At 37.8% G+C, this 21,575-nt stretch overlaps 1 protein-coding gene across 2 annotated transcripts in view; it reads left to right on the top strand.

Moving 5' to 3' along the window:
- The window catches only part of Itgbl1 (integrin subunit beta like 1), a 229,925-nt gene that overhangs the window by 199,553 nt on the left and 8,797 nt on the right, over window positions 1-21,575 (top strand). For both annotated transcript variants that reach the window (XM_074043030.1, XM_020175283.2), the window contains one exon: window positions 1,758-1,874. In XM_074043030.1, the coding sequence (XP_073899131.1) occupies window positions 1,758-1,874 (117 nt within the window). The remainder of the gene's footprint in view (window positions 1-1,757; window positions 1,875-21,575) is intronic.

Below are 21,575 nucleotides of genomic sequence, written 5' to 3'. Positions count from 1 at the left end.
ACCACCCATGCTTACCAATATTTTGTGGTAAGAACATGAAAATCTACTTTTTCAGTGATTTTTCAAAATATAATGCATTAGTATTAACTATAGTCTCCATGATGTACAACAGATCCTTTGAACTCACTCCTTGTCTAACTAAAATTTTGTAGCTTGTGACCATTATCTGTGCACCCTGTACTATGCCTTCCCCTAGTTAAGGTTGTTGATTGCAAACAGCAGAAACCAATTTCATTAATTGGAAACCAAAAAGAATTCAGGCTCCGAATGCCAGTTTGGACCATCAGCCCCTGTAGCAGCCTGGGAAGGCCAGGCATCGCTTGGCATCAGTCTTTGCTGCTGTTCTCATGAATGTTGCTTCTGTGTGCTGAGTTCAGCTGCTCTGGACAGTCACTGTTCACTGCACCAAGAGCCTCCAGTGGGTCCCTATTCAGGCCACCAAAGGGCAAGAAGAAGGAATATTATTGGAGAGGGGCCACTGCCACTTGCTGAAAATGAAACCCCTCCAAGAAGAAAGAAAGATTTGTCCAGGGGCAGTCAGAACAATACTACTTTATTGTTATTCTCACAGGGATGCTGGTCCCACTACTTCTGCCAGAAAGATTATGAATGACTACTTTAGATTATCTGTAATTACAGCTCTGAAATTATATGATTCTAAATACTAATTTTTCTTTCCTCCATCATCTACTAACTACAGATTTCTTTAACAAAATACAAGTGCTGCAAGAGAATGACTAACAGCATTGCAGGGTCAGCCCTGAAGCATCTTAGGGTCATTTCAGTGGGTGTGTAATTATGATGGTTGGGCTGATGACAGAGAGTAACAGATGTCTTGGAGCACTGACACCCAGCTGATTTTTGGCAGGCCAGTACAATTCTGAAGATAAAAGGAATATTCTTTCTTGTGTAGCCTTGTGATGCTGTGTTGTGAGTGCACTGGGGTGCATGCAACGTGGCTTAATGGTTAGGTACACAAGCTTTAGTGTTAATGAGAATTAATGTGAATTTTAATTTTATTCCTAACTAGGTGGTTCACCATGAATAGTCACTTAGCCTTAATATATCTCAATTTCCTGTTCTGTAAAATGGTAGTAATAATGCTACCCAATGTGTGGTTATAAAAACAAAATGATGTAATCAAGGAATTACAATGTTTGCAACATAGTTACAGCTAAATAAATAATGACAAAAATCATTATAATCTTAGTATTTCAGGGATTTCCTAAGTGTACCCAAACTCATTCCCAAAAATGTTTGCACTTTTAAATTTTAAGTTAAAATAATATTTTGGGGTCATGTCTTTTGACATAATGTTCCATGTTAAAGTGAGTTCAGGAACTACGAGATTAACCACAAATAATCACTAAAATATCACACTGTGTTTAGGAACATTTTTTCATATGTGCGGTTCCACCCAAAATTAAAAAATAATTTAAAAATGACCACGTTATGCTGAATTAGGCCAAAATACATAAACCGATTCAATTTTACATGGTACCATTAAACTAAATTGACTACAAAATAGCCCGCGAGTTTCATAATTGAATTACTCTTCACAGATGAGTGAAACAAAAAGTAGAGTAAGACACACGTGTGACTTCTGAGCCACCCACTGTCACTGTACGTCCTGACCTTGACGTCTGTGCTTGACCTTCAGACGTAGCTGGGATTAATTTAACAGTGTGTAACGCTGAGCTTGCTCCCTGTCTCAGGCTGCCGGGCCTCACACCTCCTTCTTTCTTGGTACACTCCAGGTAAATGCGAATGTGGAGCGTGCACTTGCTACCCTCCGGGCGACGGCAGGGTGTACGGCAAGGTCTGCGAGTGCGACGACCGGCGCTGTGAGGACCTGGACGGCGTGGTCTGCGGAGGTGGTAACCGTTCGCGGCCTCTCACTCTGCTTGTGCTTTCTAGATTGCCTCACACAGAAGGGCAGCAAACACCAATATGCCTTTAGACCTAAAAGCAATGCACAATTAGGTTTGTCACGACCTTTATTTCCTTGAGCTCCTGGTGCAGGGGTCGGTGCAAGCACACAGGGCGCTCACTGAGAGATCAAGTTCAGGGTCTCCCAGCTGTGACAGGCTTTGCGGCAAGTCAGCACTTCATGTGATTTTCATCGCTTTACTCACAAGCATGGACGGGAGACGCAGTTGTTACCCAAAACCTTGAAAAACGCTGCGCTCTAAATTGAAGTACAAAAGTTACAGGCTGATGGCTCTCAGTCAGAAACTACCCAGAGAAAGACTGAGGTGGGAAGAGAGTAGTTGGCAAAGTTGCAAAAATGAAAGTCCCGGAAACGGAATGTGACCTCGACATCATCCAGAGGAAGGGATGGGAGTCAGAAATTTTCCTGTATTTCAGTCTTCTTTTTTTTTTTTTTTTTTGGCAGCACTGTCATCTAAACTCAGGGTCTTACAGTTACTAGCACCTATTCTACCACTTCAGCCATACCCCAAGCTCTTTTCTTTAGCTTCGGTTATTTTTCAGACAGGGTCTTGTGTTTTTGCCTGGGGAAGGCTTTCGACATCAGTTTTCCTACCTATGCTTCCTGCACAACTGGAATTGTAAGCTTTTTGTTGAGATAGGGAAGTCTCACTAACTTTTTGCCCAGGCTGGCCTCAGAACTGCAATCCTCCCAATCTCTGCCACCTGAGTAGCTGGGATTACAGATCTATCTGTGTCCAGCCTCATATTTCAATTTTGAAACACTTCAAATTGTAGAGATTGATGAATGGGGCTGCAGTTCCTTCTAGGTGTTCAATAGAATTGAAGTGAATTAGACATGGAAACACATGAAATGACTATAATTATATCTCTCCAAGATAATTAATGTAGTGCATTTATTATGAAAAAAACCCTCAAAATATATATCCTATGTATAGAAGACTAGGGAACCGTGTATCTCTGCCATCTATCTGACATCTCTGCTTTCTCTCTATCATCTATCTATCCACCTGTCTGTCTTTCTATTTACCTACCTATCTCAATAATTTGTTCTGTTTCTAATCTATTGTAAAACTTAGATTTTTGCAATTTGACTAAAAATATTTTCTTCTTTCCCTGTAAGCCATGGGGAAAGCCCTTTTAAATAACTGTTGTTCTAAGACAGCATTTCTTCTCTCTTCATTTCACAAATGAAAAAATGGAATGAAGTTGGAGAAATTAATATCCTAGCTAAAAAAAATACAGAACCAAGATTTGAGCTTTGAAGTTCAATTCACTGATCTTTCCCTATGCAGTGGTTTTCTCCAGAGTGATATTGAGTTGTTCACATTATGTTTCTATTATTTTAAGGTTAAATCTTCCTTTCACTGGTGTTTGTTGTTGGAAATGTCTACGTAAATTATAAGTATTTTTGTTGTTAAGGGACTTAGTATTTATAAATTCATTTGACTCTCACAACAATATGTATATAAAGTCTGTCCAGCACCTGGAAAGTCCTACACACCTGAGTCCACTCTTACTATCATTGTCCTGTCTCTGACACACAAGGAGACCTCATGTGGGTCTCCTTGGCCAACATCATTGGTAACTTGAAGTGGTTGATTTTATAGAAACATGTTATATCTTTATAAAAATTTTATTGCCATAATTTAATTGTACAAAGGGGTTTCACTGTGATACTTACAACTCATATATAATGTACTTTGATCAAATTCACCCCATCTATGTGTTATATTTTTATATCCATTAAATTCTATGTTTTTCTTCCATGATTTTTCTCTTTATGTCCAACTTTGAGGAGGAAATCAAAATTAAAAACAAGCATGTGTCCATGTCAATGAGATCAGATGCTAATTGGATAAGTGTTACAACATCTTATAGAGTGATATTATTTGATTAATTCTCAGCTCTGCATGTTGTCCATCTACACAGAGCTGCTTGTGTCCCAGGGAGAAGAGAGTTCCATGAACCAAAGTAGTAAAATACCACTGTATAAACCAGAGTTGCAATCACTCAATTTACAATAAGAAATGGAGTTGCCCTGGATATTATAACTCTTTGTAGGGAAGCAAAGGTAAATCAGACTCTGAGATATATATCTGTTGTCATTTATTTGAAAAGTGAAGGAAATGCTGGTGGGAAAGCTGAAGGCATGGCAGGAAAGAGAAGACAGCTGATAAAAGTGGTGTAGTCAAAGTCACTGCTAGGGTCAACAAGAGCTTCATCCCAGAACACAGGATGAAACTCTGGGTGCTATGTAAAACATACGGTTCTTACAGATCCATCACTTGTTGCTAACACCTGCTTTTGAAAAGGCATTTATTCCCCTGCCACATCTGCATGCCTCACAGGTGTATGATCAGAGCAGGCTGCTGTGGAGGGTGAAAATCTTCCTGCAGGAACCCAAGATGGTGCCAGCTGAAGTCTCCAAAATGGTAAGGTTGAAGGGATATCAATGGGCCCACCTGCAGCTGCCACAATGTAGTTTCCAAAGGAACACCACTTTCTGTATCAGGTATTCTGGATAGTGAAGCAGCAGACACCTCAGCATATTTTTTGCAGTTTTTATTTAATTCTTTTTTTGTTTTTTGAGGCAGAGACTCATTACATAGCCCAGGCCAGTCTGGAATTCTTTATCCTCTTGCCTCAGCCTTCTAAGTGCTAGAATTACAAGTGTGCACCACTATGCCCAGTTGGGCATATTCTTATTATTTGAACACTATCTAGATTTTGTGAACCATACCTTCCTCTCTCTGCCTTTATACAGGATGTAATAGATTAGATAACAGCTATAGACATGCTGATCCACCTTATCCTGTCAAAACCTTGATAAAATTTAGGAGATTCTTATTCACACACTTAGAGAATATTTTTCAAAGGGCTACTTTTCTCAATATAGGTGATGCCACGTAACTTCACCATCAGAAGATGAACCCATTTTAAGTTTTGTTTAGGGTATCGCTGCTGTTCCTATACACAAGGAAGAGGTCCCTCCTGCTAGAAGCAGGTAAATAGTGGTCAGATATGCAGAGCATCTTTGATTGCCATAATCAGATTAATTTCTAGTTTGCTTTTTCTTTTGTTTTAATGACTAACTCTAAGAAATCATACATTAATTTGATTTCATACTTTAAATTTTATTTAAAACCTTGTATCAGTTCAAAGATCTCTGAACATTCTTCAAGTTTGTAAGGAAACAAGTCTTAGTAATTTCCCTTGGAAATGTATGTTATCATTTGTGAAAAGTACTTGATATTCTAATGAAGTCCTTGAGAGTTGTGGGACTAGGATGATACCAATGTTTTAAAAGATTATTTATAGATAACAGTATTTGATTTGCTTACTGTCTCCTGCTTCCCCAGGTTCACTTAAGATAACTACTGAGGTCACAGCTCAGAGCTTTATGCTCTGCCACAAATTCTGTCTTGGGCTTATGTTTACATCTTTGTACATCCCACTGAGTCCTATTGCTTGGAGAGGGAAATGTGGTGGAGGCAGAGATGTTTTCACAATGGCATGGTCGTGTTCATCATAAGTAATAATATAATGCTAGAGATGCTACATCTGATTTGTCAGCTTGCACAGGCAAGTTGGGATTGCCTCTGGGATTCCTCCTCAAGGTACAGTCAGTTCTTATTATTTGTGGTAGTTATGTTCAAAAAGGTAACCCTGAGCACTGAATTAACAAATATTGAATCATCATTCCTAAGGGAATTTTGGGGTTAGGTTGTTAATTTAGAGGTTGGGTTATTGCCTTTGGTCACAATATTTTCACCAATCATTCAACATACAACTTTGTTCAGTTTACATTTCTGTTTAAAGACTCCTCATTTAGTATATAATTGATGCATTAACCTGGAACATAAGGCAAACAGCACTATGAACTCTAACCCAAGAATTTTTTTTTTTTTTTTTTTGGTAAGGCACATCACAGTCTTCTAACACTTAGGAACATTGGAAAGTTCTTCAATACTACACTTTGGAACCATTTGAAACATTAAAGTCACCAAGACAAAAAAATATAGCACTAAATAGACCATGTGAAGGATACTTTTTTCTATAGAATAGCTGAAACAGGAAGGTAGAGCCTGACCTTCCTTGACCTTAGCTGGTTATGAGTCTCATGCAACTCAGTGTTTTTCACCATTCTATATGTGTTCTCAAGTATCTAGAATAGCTCTATGAGTATTGACACTGGTGTTACAAATTATTTTTACCAAAAAGGTGAATTTGCAAGAGAATGCAAATTCTGGGATTAATGAAAACTATAATTTACGTTAAACTCCACTGGACAGTTGAACAGTGTCTCTCACTTTAGCATTGCACTTCATTTCAGGTTGTTATTTAAGGAAGTTATTAAAGGTAATGTGTTTTCAATTTCTCTATGTTCTGATTATGGCTTTATGAAAGGGATTATATAGACCTTGGCTGTTACAGTATTGAATTCCTCCTAGGTCTCAACTGTTCTTTGAAAAGTAAATATAGGAGATGCTCTATTGTGGAACATATTTCAATTTGTAGCAATTTGAGTACTAAAATATCCAACACAGCACAGCAGCTGATTAAGAGATCACAAGTTCCCATGGCTTTCATAAACATTTACTTCAATGTAGTTAATGTTTAAAAACATTGTTTAAATGGTAGAATGGGGCAGTAGATCTTGGATTCACCTTTGCTTCCACCAATTACCACCCATATGGTCTCAGGAAATTTACATAGCCTCAGTTTCTTATCTATAGAATAATAATGATAGCACCTCTTTTGTGGGATTGTTGTGAGATTAAATGAGTTGATGTGTATGAAGTACTTAGGACAGTACCTGTCATAGATGTGTCATCTGTTTTAGGTAATCACTATTGTATACATATACAAAGAGTGAACGAGGCCATTTCTTCAGATCTAAGCCGGTTTGATCTACAACTTTGGATGGCAGGGATGATTCTCCTTTCTGTCCTCCTTGCATGAAGCAGTCTTTCTGAAGAGAAGGACTTAATGCTGAGCTATGGGTCAAAACAGCCGTGAGCATCCATCTCAGGAGTAGTTCCAATGGCTCCTGCTCAGCAGTGCACCTACTGTGGAAAACTTTCTGTGGATCTGTCCAAGCTCAGAGGAGCATGATTACAAAGATCCCTCAAGCCGTAACATGCATTGCCAAAGTTACCGTATTTCTTAGTCTATCTAAAAATACCCTCCATCACACACACAAAAAAAATTCTCTCCTTTTTTGGTATATCTGTCCTATCACACAAATAGCATATAATAGTAATTAAATCAGCAAATACTTATTACACATTTATCCCACATAAGGCCCCCTGCTACCCCTCAAACACACACATATCTTCAAGGTTTTTTTTTACTGCTTTTATATCATTTCCTTTGACTTGCATGTTTGCATTTCTCTTAGGTCAGTTTTAAACCCATGGAAACTTGCTCTGTCTCTAACCATTCCACATCAGTGACTCTACCTGAGTTCCTAATCATAGTTAGCTAGTAGCTCATGGGCAGTTTTAGGGCTCAGTCCACATGACCATCACTTTTTAGCATAGGGTTTTAGCTACTTCATGAAGCTCCCACCAAATGTTTCCCTCCTTAGGCCTCAGGTACATGTTACATTCTATTTCTTCTCATGTTTCTTGTGGATTACTTTATTTCTTTCCCTTGCTCATTTCCCCTGGATTGTCAGTACATTTTAGCACTTCCTTGAAATGGGTTTGGGGCTGACTTTTCTGTCTTTTTGGTGTTCTAGAGTAATAGCAATCTCTTCTGCTTTCATCTTTAGGTCAGTGTTTCCCAAAATGATTTCTTAGCATCAATACCCTTCTTGGCTTCTGATTCTCATTTTCAATTTCTAATTAAACACTTCAACATGTAAATTCCTTCAAATGATGCACAGTTGCATCATCCTCCAAATGTTGGTCATTTGTTTCTTCACCCAATCAGCAAATATTTTTTAAGGACTTACAATTTGCCAGCCCTGGAAATTCAGTAGGAGCAAGAGGACAGATATCTGCTCTCTTAGAGTTTATATTTGAGTTTGACAGGTTGACACTGACAGAAGAATGACAAAGAGATGAATAATCAGAAAGGGGAGAATGAGTTATATAATTAGGTAATTTAACAAACTGGAGGCTAAGGAACACTCCTCCAATTCCTTGGTGTCTGGTTAACAACTCTGTAATGCAGATGCTGTGCTTTACTACATGTTACAACCACCCTTAGGAGTAACAAGATGCATAGAGCTTACCCAGGTGAAGGGGGGCCCGGAAGTGTGATACAGCAGTCAGAGAGCAATGTATGCTGACAAAATGGGGAAAGGGTGAGGGTAACATATTTGAAGACTATAGAGAAATGCTGTGTGGCTTTGGATTGGAAAGCAGAGGTGAGAAGAATGTGACACATTTTGTAAATCATCTTAATAACTTGGAGCTTTACTCAAAGAGCAATGGAAAACCAAAAAAGAAGTTAAATAGGCAATAACAGAATTGCAATTTTTTAAAAAGTGCCTTGGCTGTTACGTGAAGTACTATGAGTGGTAGATGTAGGTTGGTGACTATGAATTTTAGGAGATTACTCCTGATGAGAGATGAGATGCTTTAGTTAGACAGAGGACAGTAGAGATGGAGACATTGGGATGTTTGGAGAAAGTATCACAGCAATGTGGACAACAGGCTGGCAAAACCCTTCACTCTGCTGTAAGGGACTCCAACTCTGTTAAGCTCCCAGCTCTGCTTCTCTGGAAACAGAAGAAGATGGGATATGCCAATGTTACCAGGCAACCTTGTTCCTGATAATACTGACCAAGAGCTGATAAATTTCAACTAGACTAGGGGGATTATAAATAAACTATAAATGGATGATGGAATTCTTTGTTTTTCACTTCCATAAATCCTGTAACTCTGCCAATAACATGCCCTGTGTGGGCCCCTGAAAGCTATTGGTAAAGAATCAGGGGAGACTGGTTCCTGTTGGGTGTGAGGCTTGTTTTAAGATATAGAGGCTTCAACATCTGTGTAATGTGCATCTTTTCTCCATGCATATGGGCCAACCCCAGAAAATTATCTGAGTTGTTATCCTCATGAGCTGCTGCAGGCTCTCCCAAGAAGCAGAAAGCCTGATGTCTGATCTGCCCTGTTGGCTAGGTATGGCTCCTGTCCTACACCCTTCTAAGATACTAGTGTCAACTGTCAACTAATCCTTTCAGTTTGTGAATGCTTCATTGAACCTGATGATCCCACTCCCCACCCTGCCTCAGAGTATAAGAAACATTTACATAAATTCATGATTGAATGATGTTAGTGCACAGCATGGTAGAATCAAGCTTGAATCTTAAGTTTCTATGTTGAGCAATTTATTTCATGGGCAGAAGAGATTATGCTTGTTTTATACCAGTTGTCTCCATTTATTGGGGAAAGAAAGAAACTTTTTTTCACGAAGGGCCACAGACATCAAGAAACTTGGATGTATTGTTTTTCTGTTCCTTTTACCTGATGTTCTGTTCCTATCTTCTCCTTCTGAAATACTCTGCCATTCTCCCATTGTGCTTCTAAGTCATCTCTTTTGGAAGACTTTCTGAAACTACTTTATATTTCCTTTGTATGGCAACATGTTCACATGGTATGAAGACATTATGTTGTGCTGTAAGCGTTCCTTTGCCTCTTTGCTTCAAGTGTGTACATGGATGTAATAAATCTGTATTCCCCTCCATCCTTGTCCCCCTCTCTCTCCATTAAGTTATTGTATTTTTAAACTTAGGATAAAAAAATTCCTTTAAATAAATTATGAATTAACAGAATCAGAAATAAATTAAGGAGAAAGAGAAATGGAAAGATTTTACATTTTCAGATCAGAGAATTCTTCAAGTTGGAGTTGCATTTGATTTGAACCTCCAAAGGCTTATATCTGGATTTCTGGGAATTAGATGTGAAGAACATTTTAGGCCTGGGAAGTCTGATCAAAAGCAGAGTTGAAAAAAATATTTGTTATGTTGAAGAAATGCATTTCATTTTCTTGCATCCGCAGCTTTTCCTAAGTTGCTCTTGAACCAGACCATGGGAAATATGTATTTACTCATGTGTTATTTTTAATATAAAGTACTTTGCCTCCATTATTATATGTTATAAATCTTTAGATGTCAGGATTTTAAAATTCTTTTTAAATTAATGTTTTCCTTTTCAGCATTTAGAAAACTAAAAATATGCAGAGGAAAAAAAAATAAAAATCACCCATTAACAGATCACCCAAAAACAATATCTGATGACATTTTGTTGTATTTCATTCTAGGTTTTCTCTTCTCAAATCTAGGTTCAATGATATTCTGGTATATTTTGATAATTTGTCTGGAGGAAATCCACATTCTGTTAGTATGCTCAGTTGCATTAATGTGCACATGTGCATAGACTTATCTGTATTTTTTCCTACAAGATTTGAGTGGAGTAATGATTTTCTTTTGAGCTAAATGAGGCACTGTCGTGTAGCAAGATCCATTTGAATTTCATATTCAAATATACCAGGATTTGAATTCTGGTTCTATTTCCAACTTGTAGAAATGTGAGCAGGTTATTTGACTTCTCTGCCTTGACTTACTTACGTGTTCAATAAGAATAATGCCCACCTTTTAGTTTTATTGTAAGAATGAGACATAAGAAAAAAATGTTCCTGGCCCTTTGTACCAAGTGGACTTTCAAAGAGTGGCCTAAATCTGTAATGGAAAGTAAAAGATTGACATGGCCATCTCCACAATGGGACGGAGCAACACATCGGCTTTGTGTAGCTGGAAACACGAGTTACAAAGTGTTTTGGAAAGAAGTTGGAATTGTACAGTCAGCAGTTCTATACCTCAGGGAAGGAGTGGCAGCTAGTTTTTCTAAAGTAATTAGCTGAAACCCATCATTGGCAGCCAGTGATGAACAAATCTTACTAATGTGAAAGTGTGAAACACAGGAGCTACATTTGGCTTCAGAGAACAAAATAGAGAATCACGGATTTGGTAATTTTCTCATTTGCTACCATCCCTTGCTCCGTAGTTTCTATAGCTTCTCACTTGGAGAAATGGGTTAGAACTCTGCATGTACAGTGTGTGGCCAGAGAGCAAAATGTGGTTCCTGGTTCCAAAGTTAGGACTGTTTGAGCATTTCAGCAAGCAAACAAGTAAAACCAAAAACATCCATAAATCTACCTACTCAGCAGGCACAAAAGAACCAAGAGCCAACATTGTTTATCCACCTTCCTAACAATAAAACTAAAGATGATTAAGCCAATTCTAGTGGGTTGGGATAAATTAGCAATTGTACCTGAAGGTGAATATAACTAATTTCATAATTTTAAGCAGTTCAGTTTTGATTACACCAAAATTATAACTTCAAAAAGAGCTGTGAAAATGACTGGCAAAAAGAGTATCAGTGTGAAGTAAGACCATTCTTCATTTAATTAGCTTGTTTGTGAGTCATGTTCAATCACCTAGACCTATGTAGACTCTCTAAATATTTTTATTAACAACAAAAATGTATACAGCTGGATTTCTTATCAAATAATTGGATTTCTTATCAAATAATTCACTATTGAAAAATGCTTTGTCTAGAGTGATAGTTCCTAAGATTTATCCATTTACAGTGATATATAATTTTAAGATTCCATAAAGAAAATATATTCACATGTTGGCTTATGCATTTTTACTTGGTTTAGCCAAATATAAGCTTAATCAGAGACTTCTGTCCTGCATTCCATATATCTAGGATAAGAATAAGAAATAGACTGTTTATTACTTTGCTTCTTTTCCCTGTGCTCCTGAAATATCTACCCATGAGTCCAATTTAGAAGCAAGAAAGGATAATGAGGAACCACCTTTTAATACATAATCAGTTCACTTTTCCTCAGGGAGTTCTTTGGTTCATAGATGCAGTTGGAAGAAACCAGGCAGCCTGAGTGTGTGAATTCAGTGACTCCAGGGCACTGCTGGATTTCTCATAGTGTGAAAGAGGAAGACCTTACAGAGCTCAGTCAGGCCAAAGATAGTACAGCAGCAGGAGTTATCTCCAAATTACAGCTAAAAATCACAAAACTCTTTTCTGAATTTGTGACTATATCAGTTCAAACTGTGTTTGGCTGAACATGAGTCACACAAGTAATAAGTTTGCAGTTTGTTACTCTGGTGATAGATGGTGAGGTGACCGCTTGAACAGCATCTGCATCCCTGACCCACTTTGTTTTCACTTCTGCTCTGCTCATCTCTAAAAATATGACTTTTTTCATACTCATTGATAACTCCAATTGTGTCCATCTTCCAGCAAAGAAGAAATGGGAAGGCAAAGGGGAAAAAAGGCTACATGCTGGCTGAGTTTGCCCCATCCCTCTGGTAAACAGTTGTTTCCTAGAAACCTCACCAGGAGATTTTCTCTTATTACTTATGCATTAGAACTATGTTGTACAAGCTCCTTTAAGTCAAAAGAAGCCAAGGTAATCAAACACTTTCATATTATCACTTCCCTGAAAAAATTGAGGGTTCTCAAGATTAAGAAAGAGATAAGGATATTGGGTTAAGCAGTATTTAGTATTTGAACTAATGGATCTCCATCCATTTATAGGTCAGTTTTCTAAATGAGAATATCATTGCAGTGTTTAAAGGAAAAGTGCCTCAGAGCCAAAGAATTTCACTGGAAAAAGTCATTACCTAGAGTAGCACTATGCAGTACAACTGTCAAAGAAGACAGGAGTGTCACCTGTATCTTCATTACTTATCACAGTAGCCATGGATCAAAATGTGACTATTGGTACTTGAAATGTGACCAACAGGACTGGAGAAACTGATTATTAAATTTTGCTTAATTTTAATAAATTGAAATTATCTCCTCTGGCTAGTGACTATTGTATTATTCCAGGCAATGCAAGTCAAGGGCTGAATGTTTTGGTTCAGGAGAAGGGAAGACAATGAGAAGAAAAACAAATTTTGACAGTGCTGGTGCCAGATGCAAGGATGTCAGTATGTTGGGAGAAGCTGAGTGGCATTCTGCATTTGGAAAATTACTCACTTGTATGAAGATGTGAGAAATCAGGTGAAGACAGATTTAGTAGGCCACAATTGGCCCATCAGGCTTATTTTCTCTTATTGTATCATTCTATAATGATCTGTTCTATGAAGATGCTATCACTGCCACTTTAGCCATTAGCAGAATGGTTGTTCTCAATGAATGGTACATACTGATGATTCTCCAAGAGTTCTACCCGATCTTGGTGATCCACTGTATAGGCATAAGTGAAGTATAAGTCAGAGAAAAGCTGTCTGAAACTACTTCAGTGATCTTATTTTTTAACTCAGATTTTCAGAAACATCGCACTCACTAGACTTATTTTCTGGGATACTCTCCCTTTATTATTTTCCTCCTTCTTTACTTGTTTTTTGCTACTTGTCTGACTTCTCTTCTTATAACCTACCCCTCAGTATTCAAATTTCCCAAGGCATTTCTCCCTGAGTGGGCTTATTCACGTCTAAAGCTCTAAATGCCATCTACTGTTGGAAACTCCATGTGTACCTCTAGTGCCCAGCCCAGATCTGTCTGCTGTACAGACTCCTTACTTGACTTTGCAGCTTAGTGTCTTAAGGGTCTCAAACACTGGAGGGTCAAAACTGAACCAGTTTGCTGCCCTCAATCTCTTCCTCCCACAGTTTCCACATTTGATAAGTAGCATGGTGGTTCTCATTTTTCTGCCAGAAAACCAGTCCCTTCTTTCCTTCTCCTTCCATATCCAATCCAAAAGCCTGTCCCACAGGCATAAGTTCTACTACCAAAATAGATCTCCATTCACTTGTCTGACTGCCACCTCCTACTTCACACCTCTATCACTTTTCATTGGAGGGTTACAGTGGCTTTCTCACTTTCTCCAAATTCGCTTCACCTCAATGCACTTGAATCCCACTCAGTTGCCAAACAAATTTGCAAATTGTTAATTATATCACGTCATTCTCTTGCTGAAAACCTCTGCCATTTATCATTTCTCTTAGAATAAGTATCATCAAAAATAAACAGTTTGATACCTGCTAAGTCCTGAATGTCTCTCCTACTTTTTTACTTTATTTATTTCTCTTGTTTTGGCAGTACTGGGGTTTGAATTCAGGGTCTTGCATTTGCTAAGCAAGTGTTCTACCACTTGAGTCTTCCCCCGCCCCTTTTTGCTTTTTAGTTTTCAAGAAGGTTCTTGTGCTTTTGCTTGGGCTAAAATCCTACTATCCCCACTTTCCAAGTAACTAGGATTGCAGTCATGTGCTACCATGCCTGGCCTACTTATTCCATTTTAAATTCATTTTTCTTCAAACACATTGTCATTCACTGCCTGTAACATGCCAAGTTCTTTCTTGTGCCATTGACTTTTCCTTAGATTTTCTAGACTCTATGCCTAGAACATTGGCTGCCTGACTCTTTCTTAATTTTTAGTGTCACTGAGCCCTTCTCTGACCACCCTCATTAGCAGTCTTCTTATTATTGATTACAGTAGCATACTCTTTTAGTCTTCTATAACCAAAATATATTTGTTGCTGGTACTTGTTTTCTTTCCTAGAAGTCACCATAGAAACAGGGCCAAATACCTGCTTTACTCAAAATTATATCTAAACTGTTAAAATAATACAAAAAACACTGGTGTACACTACTTCTTGAATAGATGACTAAATATATTTTTTAAAGAAGAGATTATTGAAAGTTGTTTTTAATGTTAAGTAAAGAGAAGTCACATAAACAGCAAATCAAAACTTTTAAATGCCTTTGCATTTTGACAATTAGGCAATCGCCTAGTTGCCAACTTAACTTTATGGAAAGATGAACTAAATGAGCTAACAAATGGAAAATGATCTCCTACTTTCTTGCATATAAATTTCATATTATATTACTTGTTATGAGGAGCTATTTACTCATTCTCAATCATATGCTGACTCAAAAGGTAGAATAAATTCCTCTGCACTAGAGATCACATGACACCAATTATGTCAGTTGTTATCTATTATTACCAGTCCAGGGCTCAGAAAGAGAAGTCCATGGCTCTGTTTTTTGTTGTTGTTGTTGTATTTTTTTACCTTTTGGCACCCTGAATTTTCTGCCTCCAAAGATGGAAAACTTTTTATTTAACTTATTAAGAACTGTATTTATGTGAACTTTAGTTTTGAAGGAGAAGTCAAGATATACTTCATGTTTAAACTATTAGTTGAGTAGATAGCCCTTAGAGGGTATCCACTCTCTAAGTTGGCTCTACTCTACAGAAAGTAGAAATAAAATGGAAATTCAAGAGCTGTCTATTGCCCTTCAACAACATTTACCAGGTGTCTTATAAGAATGCCCTAGAATTAGCTTAGGATTCTCTGTTTGGATTTGTGAAGGAGAGAATGAGAAGATATTTTGATAAAGATAACCTCAGTTTCCTATATGTGATTTTTTAGGATCCACTGTGTCTAAGTCAGTGTGTTTGGTACAATAAACTATAGTACTGAATCAGAACCAATTTCTACCCTCAAGGAATTCACAATCAAGAAATAGTCATTTGATAACGTGCAATGAAATTGAAGCAGTGATAGTCTCCCCCCACCAAAAAAAGTCCAGACCTTTAAAGAAGAACTAATACCAACACTCCTTAAACTTTTCCACAAAATAGAAAGGGAATGAACACTGCCAGACTCATTCTACGAAGCCAGTATTACATTCATCCCAAAACTGGAGAAGGACACAACAATAAAAGAAAATTTCAGGCAAATCTCTTTAATGAACATAGATGCAAAATCCTCAATAAAATAATGGCAAAGTTAATTCAACGGCATGTCCAAAAGATCATACACCTTGACTGAGTTGGCTTCATCCTAGGGATGCAGGGATGGTTCAACATAAGAAAACCATTAAATGTAATACAGCATATTAACAGAAGCAAAACCAAAAACTACTTGATCAACTCAATAGGTGGAGAAAAAGCATTTGATAAAATTCAACATCCTTTCATGATAAAAGCTCTGATGAAACAGGAATAGAAGAAATGTACCTCAGCACAATAAAAGCTATATATGACAAGCCCATATCCAACATCATACTTAATGGGGAAAAACTGAAACCATTTCCTTTAATGTCAGGAATGAGACAAGGGTGTACACTTTCTCCACTCCTATTCAGCATAGTCTTGGAATTCCTAGTTACAGCATTAAGACAGGAAGAAGAAATCAAAGGAATACAACTAGATAAGGAAGAAGTCAAACTATCCCTGTTTGCAGATGACATGATCTTATACCTAAAAGGCCAGAAAAACTCCATTGTAAGACTCCTAGACACCATAAATAGCTTTAGCAAAGTAGCAGGATACAAAGTCAAATTTTCAAAATTCAGTAGCTTTTCTATACACCAACAATGAATAGATTAAGAAAGAATACAGGAATACAATTCCATTTTCAATAGCCTCAAAAAAAAAAAATCAAATACTTCAGAATAAACTTAACCAAGGATGTCAATGACATTTACAAGGAAAACTACAAACCATTGAAGAAAGATATTGAAGAAGACTACAGAAGATGGAAAGATCTCCCATGCTAATGGATTGGTAGAATCAACATAGTGAAAATGGCTGTACTACCAAAAGCAATGTATATTTTCAATGCAATTTCCATCAAAATTCCAATGACATTAATCACAGAGACTGAAAAGTCAACTCTAAAGTTCATCTGGAATCACAAAAGACCATGAATAGCCAAGACAATACTGAGTACAAAGAGCAATGCTGGAGGTATTGCAATACCTGAATTCAAACTATACTACAGAGCCATAGCAATAAAAAGCAGCATGGTACTGACTGGCACAAAAACATCTATGAAGACCAGTGGAACAGAATAGAAGACCTAGATACAAAACCATGCAGTAGTTACACTCACCTAATTTTTGACAAAGGCAACAAAAACATACAATGGAGAAAAAACAGCATCTTCATCAAATGTTACTGGGAAAACTGGACATCTGCCTGCAGAAAACCGAAACTAGGCCCATGTCTTTCACCCTGCACAAGTATCAACTCAAAGTGGATTGAGGACCTTAATATCAACCTGAAACTTTGAAGCTAGTTCAGGAAACAGCAGGGAATACTCTGGAAGCAATAGGCAAAAGCAAAGACTTCCTTAGTAGAATGCAAATGGCTCAGCAACTAAGAGAAAGGATTGACAAATGGGAGGACATAAAATTAAAATGTTTCTGCATAACAAAAAAAGTGGTTTCTAAATTGAAGAGACTGCCCACAGAATGGGAGAAAATCTTTGCCAGCTATACTTTAGACAAGGGACTGATAAGCAGAATATACAGGGAACTCAAAAAACTAAACTCCCCCAAAATCAATGACCCAGTGAAGAAATGAGCCAATGAACTGAACTGAGCCTTCCCAAAGGAAGAAGTCCAAATGGCTAAAAAAAATATGAAAAAATGCTCACTGTCCCTGGCCATAAAGGAAGTACAAATCAAAACCACGTTAAGATTCCACCTCACTCACCTTAGAATAACTACCATCAAGATAGCTACCACAAACAACAATAAATGGTGAGGATGTGGGGGTGGGGGGGAAGGAAGGCACCTCCCTGGTGGCAATGTAAATTAGTACAACCGCTATAGAAAACAGTAGGAGTCTCCTCAAAAACCTAAAAATAGAACTGTCATATGATCCAGCAGTACCACTCATAGGGATATACCTGAAGGAATGTAGGTCAGGAAACAACAAAGACACCTGTACACCCATGTTTGTTGCAGCGCTATTCATAATAGCCAGCTATGGAAACAACAAGATGCCCCACTACTGATGAATGTATTTAAAAAATGTAGTGTTTATCTACAATGGAATTTTACTCAGCCAAAAAGAAGAATGAAATTTTGGCACCTGCAGGTAAGTGGATGGAACTGGAGAACATCATCTTAAGTGAAGTTAGCCAGGCTCAGAAGGCCAAAAATAGCATTTTTTCCCCTCATATGTGGAATAGAGACCTAATACAAATACAGCAATATTATGAAAAACTGGTCACACTAAGGGGAGGTCACATTTGAGAGGGGTAGGGTAAAAGAGGGAAACTAAGAAGATGAATATGGTTGATACACTCATACACAATTCTATGAATATAGAATTCTTTTTATGGAGTAAAAACTAATTTATTATGTAAAAAATTATTAACTTGATTCACATCTTCACATCTTTAGGCCACAGTATCCTATATGTAAAACACATTCTTAAACCAGCTGAAACCACCATAAAAAAGGGACTAAGATAGAATGAAGAAAAATAGAGGAGATGAACCAGTTGGGGTTATAATACACGTATACACTGAAATATCACAAGGAAACTCCCTGTGTAGCTATCTTTATCTTAAACAACCAAAAATGTACTTTTTTTCTGTTCTCTTTTTTCTTCTACAAAATCGGAGAGCAGGAGGATGGAACAGGTCCTGCCCAGGGAGAAAAGTTGGCACCAGTGGGATGGGGGAGGTGGCGGGGAAAGGGGAGAGAAGGGTGAATATGGTGCATATGTCATGTAAATGAAAAAATGACATCTGTTGAAACTATTCCAGGAATAGGGGGAGTGAGGAATACAGGAGAGCAGTGGAAAGGGTGAATTCAAGTATGATATATTTGATCTATTGTAAGAACTTTTGTAAATGCCACCAGCACAACAGTTAAAAAAAAAAAAAAGAAATGGTCATTGGCAAATAACTACTAATTAGAAAGTACGATGCATCTTCTATAAGAAGGTGAAAGATAAAATAGTATAGTAACTTAGAGAGGACTGGGGAAGTAGTTCAGTGGTAGAGCACTAGCCTACCATGTGCAAGACCCTAAGTTCTCTCCCCAACACCACACACATATCAAAAAGAAAGAAAGGAAAAAAAGTTCAGGGGAGTGGCAATGAATTCCACTTTTGGGTATTAGGAACATCTTCACAGAGGGGTAGTGACTTTTTCTGAGATTTGGAAATTAAGCAGAACCTGAATGTATAGAGTAGGGAAGAAGCTCCTAATTCATCAATGGCATGAGGTCAGAAATATTTGAGAAATGTATAGGGAGCAATGAGTCAATTTGGTGAAAGGGAAAAGAGAAGGATGAAGATCAGAAAAGCATGTTGGGGCTCTATTTTTCAAGAACATAAAATATAACAAAAGATTGGTGAATTTCATGCCGTAAGCATTAGGCAGTCATGTAGGAGCAGAGGTGAAGGTTGTGATGTGAGTTGAGCTGTGCTGTAGAGGGTTGTGAGGAAAAATGTTGAGAGACATGGTGGGTAGGTTTCTCATAGGTTTATGATGGTGATAACTGGAAATGTTGCAGACAGTTTCAACAGCACTTGATAACTGATGTTATCTGAAACATTTTGAACTGGTGGAAGTAGAGTTGTGTCTTTGAAGGACATGAGAAATACAGAAGAGTTGCTTATGTAATTGGCTTTTGGAAAGAAAATTATCTATGTAGGTCTGGAAAAATTAATTAGGATGCTAATTGAACTCAAGGCTTGGAATCACAGGAATGGAGCCCAGGACTTAGAGACTGGAAACAGCCATTTTGGTTAGAAATCCCATGATTTGATGAGTTTTTCAGGGCAGCGATTATAGAGAAGTAAATGAAGACGATTCAAGATCGACAGTGGGGGATATCTGTATTTATCACATCAGAAAAACAAGTAGAAGAGTAGAGATAAAATACAATTGTTAAAGGGGCAAGGAGAGTCCAGTATCATGAAAAACAGTCAGAGCAAGACTTTTAAGGGAAAAGTGTCCATGAATGTCAAGTACATCCCTTCAAATGATGAAACAGTTGAAAACTTAGAGATTAAGAAAAATCTGCTAGATGTCTCATTTTCTAAAATGAAATCTACAAGCAGTGTGACATAATGGAAGATGGGTGGACATTGCAATCCAAGGAAACAAGTCAACTTTTGATTCTGTGTGGTGGAACTTTTGTGACTTGATGCACAGTTTCCGGACTGTGGGATGGGGATAATACCAGACTTAAAGAGTGTGGTGAGATTAAGTTTCATGCACAGCTACATGGATAGGAAGAGGCTGCTGGAAATAGGCTTGTAAACAGAGTTGTCTCTTGAATTTATCTCCTTTTTGATTTCCATTAACTTTCAGAAGTCATGTGTTACAGAAAACTGCTATGTGGATTCATGGGTGATCATGTTAAATCACTTAGAATGATTAACTGAGAGTAATTAAGAATTGGCTATTAATCCCTCCTTGGGTAGAGATGAGTATGGGGAACAGATGGAACAAGGTTTACTCCAGTAAGTCCTGCCAGAGAAAATGGGTAAGAGAGTATGGAGGACCAGGCATGGTGGTACAGGCCTGTAATCTTAGCCACTAGGAAAGCCTAGATGGGGAAGATTGTGGTTCAAGGCCTAGGCAAAAAGTTAGTGAGACCCCACCTCAACAAATAAGCTGGATCTTGTGGTATTTGTCTATAATTCCAGGTACATGGGAGGAATAGGCAGGAGGATCATGATCTGAGGCCAGCCCTAGACAAAAACTGTTAGGCCCTATCTGAAAAATAAGTTAAAAGGATTGAGAGCATGGCTCAAGTGGTAGAAGACTTGCCTAGCAAGTGCAAGACCCTGAGTTCACATCCCAGTACTGCCCAGAGAAAGAGAGAGAGAGAGAGAGAAAGAGAGAGAGAATGAGATAGTGTCAGCAGCTCAAGACAAGCTGGTCAGTATGGATGGAAATGACACATGTCCCTGGGAGAAGAACAGGGATCACGATGTCCATCACGTTTGATTTTATGTCCCCTAGAACCTAGCAAAAGTACTCTTCATAATAGATCTTCAGGAAATCTTTTTTAGGTAAATAACTGAGTCACAGAAGTCAGGCTGTTAGATAGTGCACATATCAGGAAAAGGGATAAAGCACTGAGTGAAAACAAGAAATTAAATTGGAAAATCATGCAACCTAGTGGAATGTGGGCAGTGAGCAAGCAAACAGGTATATATGCCATGTAAAACTGTCACAAACACAACGTTGATCATATGCCAAAGGATAAACATCTCAAAAACCAGAAACCAATGTCAGAAACAAACAAAAACAAAGACAAATGTGAATTCAAGTCCAGGGTTGTTTTTAACTTCTATACACTAGTAGAGAAACATCACTACTTATACTTCTATCTGTTCTTAGTAGAAGTTACAGAGGTAAAGTAATACCGAATGTCTTTTGTTTTTATTAGCAAGCCGTAAGAGAGCAACTTATCAGTGCTTCACATAATGGTTACGTGCGTAGCCTTACAAATTGGTCTGGGTATCATGGTATGCACAGTGAAGAATAGCACTGAGACTCCATACTGATAAAATGCAAATGAGGAAGTATTCTGTTTCAAATAAGGATGGCGTAATTCCATCTTAAATTATTTCAGTGTTTCTCTCAAGCCCATCTCCTATGAGACATTCAGATTTATCATGCTAAACTAGATCTCTGTTGTGACATTCTTTTAAACAATGACATGTCAAATTGACTATGTATAAAAGGAAAGAGTATTTGGGAGATTAGACCCTACGGTTTGTACATTTCTTCCTTAAATACTCCAATTTCACTGTTTTGTTTTGTTTTTACCCATCTCCTCCTCTTGCCCCTTCTCTGTCCTATGGTTGCTTCG

The sequence above is a fragment of the Castor canadensis genome, chromosome 10, assembly GCF_047511655.1.
Source record: "Castor canadensis chromosome 10, mCasCan1.hap1v2, whole genome shotgun sequence".
Classification (NCBI taxonomy): Eukaryota; Metazoa; Chordata; class Mammalia; order Rodentia; family Castoridae; genus Castor; species Castor canadensis.
Note: the sequence above shows the minus strand (reverse complement) of the source record. Positions and strands in the feature narration are given on the sequence as shown.